Genomic DNA, 6,053 nt, shown 5'->3' with positions numbered 1-6,053 from the left:
GAAAAGAACTCATCTCAGTTCAGAAACACTTCTGTCAAAGTGGCATATTTTGGGGTGGCATGTCCTGCCACCCTTCAATCTCAAAAAACCCTGGTTATCCCTGTTGAAGAACATAAGAAATTTGCATTCAATAATCTTTACGTAATTATTAGTGCAAGCTTACTTTGTGTGTACAAAATGAGCTCAATGAGGGCAATGGTTGTGGATCCCTTAAACACAGAGTATCAAGACTCCTAACAGAGGACCTGGCACTTAACAGTCATAAGGAGAGAGGAGATGGTTTCCCGGGGGAGCAGTGACGTCCTTTGATGCATGAGAAGGTTGGAAAAAATATTGTTTTTCTTTCCGAGTGGGAAAAGCAGAAGTAGTAGACTCGGGTGTCACTGCTGATAAGCACAAAGGGACTGAATGTTGGAAAACACGAAGTCACAAGCAAAGAGGTGAGCACAAGCCGCTGGCCAGGATCCATCAAAGAAAGACAGACAGTCAAAATGGAAGAGACTGAGTTAAATACAATAAAGGAGCTCACCAGGACCAGGATGGTGCATGTGGCTCTGCCCTCATGGGAACGTCTGGGCTTGGAGAGGCTGCTGCTGTGGATGTATTGGACTCGCTGCTTATGCCTTTGTAGGATAAAGACCATGGAGCCACTAGCCCAGGCCATGAGGCCCAAACTTATTGCATCAAAGAAAGAGAATGTGAGTGAATATAGTCCACCTATAAATTTAGCTAAAATGGAGGCAGAGCAGTAGCCAAAATTTCTGCTCATAATACTTATATTTTTGCCATTTAGTGTCTGAGTCACATTCAAAGGAACTACCGTGTTTAAGGGAAGATGCAGGATCCATATAAGGAAACAGCAGAAACCAATGCACTTTGGGGATCTCATTCTGATCTCCAACCTTGGATAATAATTGGAAGAAAGCTTGACAGTCTGGAAGACACTCAGGAGGCAGGTGGTGCTGAGGGAAACCCCCCTGCCCACTCTGTGAAGATAAAAGACAACTTTACAGGCAGCATCATCCAGGGCATATTTCTGTCCAAAAGATGCCATTGTCTGGGGGATCCCTTTGGAGAAGAGCACCAAGAAGTTGGCGAAGACCAGCTGGCTGAGAATCAAGTCTGTGGGTCTCACTTGGTGTCCGGTGAGCAGAATAAAGTTATAAAGACAAAGGAGGAAGGAATTTCCCAGGATTCCAATGCTGGCCTGAGTGAGGAAGATGATCTCCATCTCCAGGTTAGGAGAAACCATCACATCAATTCCTACGGGACGTTGATTTCTACTGACATCTGAGGAATGAGTAGAGGAATGAAAGAAGCATTACCATGATTGTGGCTGGTAGTTTCCTGTGCTTAAAGGAACACAGAGTATTTCATTCTCAGTGGATACTAATAATATATGCTAATGTGTGCAAAGATTATTTACTGAAGCTCTATTATGTAAACAACCTCAATGTCAATTGGTAAGCAAGCCGATGTGAGAAGGCTGCACACTGTATGATTCCAACTGCATGACGTTGTGGAAAAGGCAAAGTTATGGAGACATTGAATAATCGGTGGTTGCCGGCATAAAGAGGGAGGGAGGGATGAACAGGTGGAGCACAGAGGAATTTTAGGGCAGTGAACCTGCTGTGTGTGATACTATCGTGGTGGGTACATGACATTTTACATTTGTCTAAACCCATAAAATGAACAAGACTAGGAGTGACCCCTAATGTAAACTTTAAATCTTGGGTAATCATGATGTGTCCGTATAGGTCCATCAGCTGTAACGAATGTATCATTTGTGGGATGTTGACTAAGAGGAAGGATGTGCATGTGGGGGGCAGGTGTGTGGGGAAATCTCTGTACCTTCTGCTCAATTCTGTTGTGAACCTAAAACTGCTCTAATAATAAAGTATATTAAAAATGTAAAATTTCAACATATATATGTACTTTTATAACAATAATATTTATTTCATAACAAGGGAAGGAATAAGCAAAAATAATTCACATGTGTTCCTTTAGGAGCAGACTGTGACCATGGTGGAGGGACAGGGTAGAACCTACACTTATATTAATTAATTTTATTTTATATTTTGGCATTTTAACAAATGTAATATATTAACTAATTAGAAAACAGCATTAGATTCCAAATATTTAAAACGTTAAAACCAAAACAATATTCAGAAGAATTCTGAGTGCTTAGCAAGTTAGTGACAGTTTCATACCAAGAGAATTTTATTTATTTGGCATGAAAAAGCAGATTTTTTTTGCTCTCCATCTTAATAGTATTAAAGATAAAATACCAGAAAATAGACAAAATGTGTTTCCACTATCGTATTTTTGTTACCATAATGACATTGTTAGTTTGAACAAAGCAATCATTCTGTCAATGCTACTGATAACCAAAGTTTTCATCACAAGAGAAAAAATTCAAATATATGACCAAAAAAGCCCATAATTCTAAATCTATATAGATTAGTCACTATTCACTTTGGATAGATATTGCTTGAAAATGCATATATTTTCTACATTGTTCTTCTGAAAATATATGGATCATTTTACCAACTCAATAACAACTTACACCCATCAGACAAAGATTATGGTTTTTAAATATGAAGGTAGGACTGGCCGGTTAGTTACCTGGTTAGAGCACGGTGTTATAACACCACAAAGTCAAGTGTTCAGATCCCCATACCAGCCTGCTGCCAAAATAAGTAAATAAGAGGGTATTTCAAAAGGTTTGTGGAATGATTTGCATTATCTTTTCATTCTGTTTTTCCATGAACAGTCTGAAGTATACTCATTTAATTTATCTTTAAACATATTCCGTGTTTCTTTTAAAAAGGATGGTTTCATGTCTGAGGAAGGAAATGTTCAAAATCACTGTGAAATGCGTTATTGTAAAACAAGAAAGCAAGTAAGCTCTTACACACTGCTAGGGTCAGTTTAGGGGCAAGTACCCCTGTATTTAGAAACCACAATTCATCCTCAAGGGCTATAAGTTGCTTCTGAGATGGTAACATATATTTTCCATAGAATGATGTAGAAAACACGTGCTTCTAAAATCATTATCTATGTTTATCCACGTTTAGGTGCAGAGTATTAAAACTGAATAGGCTCAGTTCAAAAATGATGGTACAAATCAATCATCGATGAACAGTAACAGCAAAACTGAACTGCATAAAATGAGTCCTCAAACCTGTATTTTGGTGAGGATAATGGAGAGATCCTGGCAGAATTAGTACACACAAGTGTAAACAGCTTATGAAATAATGGATTAAACCAATAATCACAGTCAGTGACTTCGACCAATGACTGCTGGCACAATAGATAAAAGACCAGCGGGAAAAAATGATATTGGAAAAAAACCCACTAATATCACATGGATCCACTGTTCAACCTTAACACCACCAAAAGAAAACCCCCAAACATTTCAGACTCCATACTGGATTCAGTCAGAAGTCTTATCCTGGGTGAGGCCAAAGAGAAAATCTGGATTTAGTAGATGTTCTGACTCTAATTATACAATCATTGGAAGTAAAGAAGAGTGTGTTAAAGAGATGCAAAAATAAGAGAGAAATTATACCAGACAAATAATCCAATTACACCATCATGTAAGTTACAAATCTAACACAAGAAAGTAGGCCAACGTTTCTAGTAAAAGAGAACTAAGATACAAAAAATGAAAGTATATTGTTTGTTTATAATTTAAACATAACAGTTATAAAAAATAAACTTTTGAAACAGTGGCAAAATTGAACACCGACTGTTTATTTAAGTTAAAACTGTTACTGTGAAAATGTGATTTTAATTATCAGAATGAAGTGATCTTTTATTTTATGGACATGTTTGAATGATTTATGGGTGAAATGATATGTCTGGCATATTCAATGCTATAAGATTAGGATTATACTTATGAATTATACTTAGAAGAAATGAAGTATATTTTCATAATGACAGTTGATATTCGTATAACTGGAAATCATTTTAGAATTACATACAATATTATAGTTAACATAATTATGGATATACAAAACTGTAATAAATATTAAAAAGCAATAGCAAATGGGTATAGAGGCTTTTTCCTATATAAAAATGTCAAGAAAATATTTTACTGAAATGTAAATAAAAATTTTAAAAACAAATGAAAGCTAAGAACTGTGACAAGACCTAGGGACTGGTGGGTTATTAGCTCACATGATTAGAGCCTGGCCCAGTAACACCACGATCGAGGGTTTGGTTCCTATGCTGGCCAGCAGCCAAAAAAATAAAATAAAAATAAGAAATGTGACAAGTACTGGAGAAATATATAAACTTACTAGAAATAACTAAAATCTGTCCTAAATACAAGTAGATACAAACCATAATTCTAGATAAATAGACTGAAGATTGTAAATAAAAGTACATAGGGATGATTTAACTTATGTATTTTCAACAAAATACTGGTGCTTTGGAACTTATTTAATTTTTAAATAATAGAAATTAGATTATTGAAAAGAACTTATATATATGCAACAGATTATTATGGTAGAGAAAACAATATCTGGGCTAATGGCACAGAAGACAGAGGATTAAGTAATGAATATAATACACACCTATAAATATTCTGCAGTTAGGATGTTTTTAAAATATTTAAAAATTCTTAATTCATTTTAAGTAACTGAATAGTTAATGGTAAATTTTGAAATCAATAACTCAAATGAATCTGTATAATATTCATTTCTTAATCACTTACAATTTCATCAGCCACATTTACCAGGGCTGGATTTTTTAAGAATATAATAATTGCAAGCTTTCCAGTTCATTAAAATGAGGATTCATTGAAAAAAAGCTTTTTGTTTTTCCAAGTAGTTCTCCATTGTTTACAGTGTATTAACCAAATAATATAATATTTTCAAAGTAACACTTGCATTAAACATTTGGGGGAGAAAAAAAATGACTCGTAATAAACCAAAACGTAACCATGGGAACAGAAGATTTGGTGGAATAACTCCCTAATAGCGTTGGTCATTTTGCATTTCATGATTACAGATTGGATCAGTCTCAAAAGGGTCTGAAGACAATTAACTCGCCAGTCAAGATAAGCAGAAAGTAATAAAAGCAGATTTTCCAGGACATTTGAAGATGAAACAAAATATTTCTGGAAAATCCACCAGCTGATAACTGTGCTCTCAGTCTTGGCTACAGAGCAAGTAATGCAGACAGGCTGTAACATGTCCCATTTAATTTTCTGGGACATAGTGTACCCCTTCTACAAACGTGATATTTATCTTGGAATAATGGTTACTTACCAAACTGACATTTTCTGCCAGGACAGTGGCTGCAGTGACAGCTTCTGTGCAGGTGTGGAAGGTGGGCATCTGAACCTGATATAGAGGTTCGGGATTCCATGACCTCATCTCCTTGGTGGGAAGTGATTATCCCTTCACCTGAAAGTTCAGTGACAGGGTCTGCAGGGGTACTGCAGACTAGCCCTGGAAAACATCAGTGCAATAAGCCAACTACAGAAAGTTATTGGTGCTGACTAGTGGAGTTATACATTGAGAATAACACAAACAGCTAAAAGAAAAAAAGTTATGTGAAGCCCCAAAACAGGTTAGTCTCAGTGGGAGATAAGTAGAGGAGACTGAGCTCTGAGATGTGAAAATTAAGTTGAGCCCATGAGTATGCTGGCAACTTGCCTAAAATTAAATTCCTCTTTCTTTTTTTTTTAATTCCTGAGAACTTTGAGGAAAATTAAACTCGGAGTATAGGAAATAAGGTGAGAGTGAGTGTAGAAAGAACTGGTTGAGTGGAAGGAAAGCTGTGGCCCCTTCAACCAACACTGTGGTTCCTTCAACCAACACTGAACGTGTCATGTGGTCCAGAGCTCCTCGAGAGACGTGGCACATATCAGCGAACACACCTACAGAGAGTGCTCACAGCAGCCTTCATTCAAATTGAGGGGAGTAGCCAATAAGTTACAAAGAAAATATTACATATTATGCAGTAAGTTCTAAGGACACAGTTGCTGTGGAAATATGAGGGTACTTCAAAAAGTTTATGGAAAATTTTGTATGCTCGTTCTA

The 6,053-nt window shown here is 36.4% G+C and overlaps 1 protein-coding gene across 1 annotated transcript; it reads right to left on the bottom strand.

The window, feature by feature from the left end:
* Positions 1-259: 259 nt before the first annotated feature.
* On the bottom strand, positions 260-1,252 carry LOC134372454 (vomeronasal type-1 receptor 1-like). Its single transcript, XM_063089950.1, has one exon. It carries the CDS (start codon positions 1,250-1,252, stop codon positions 260-262), a length of 993 nt encoding a protein of 330 aa, XP_062946020.1.
* Between the last annotated feature and the right edge of the window lie 4,801 nt (positions 1,253-6,053).

This window comes from Cynocephalus volans, chromosome 3, assembly GCF_027409185.1.
Source record: "Cynocephalus volans isolate mCynVol1 chromosome 3, mCynVol1.pri, whole genome shotgun sequence".
NCBI classification, from domain to species: Eukaryota; Metazoa; Chordata; class Mammalia; order Dermoptera; family Cynocephalidae; genus Cynocephalus; species Cynocephalus volans.
Note: the sequence above shows the minus strand (reverse complement) of the source record. Positions and strands in the feature narration are given on the sequence as shown.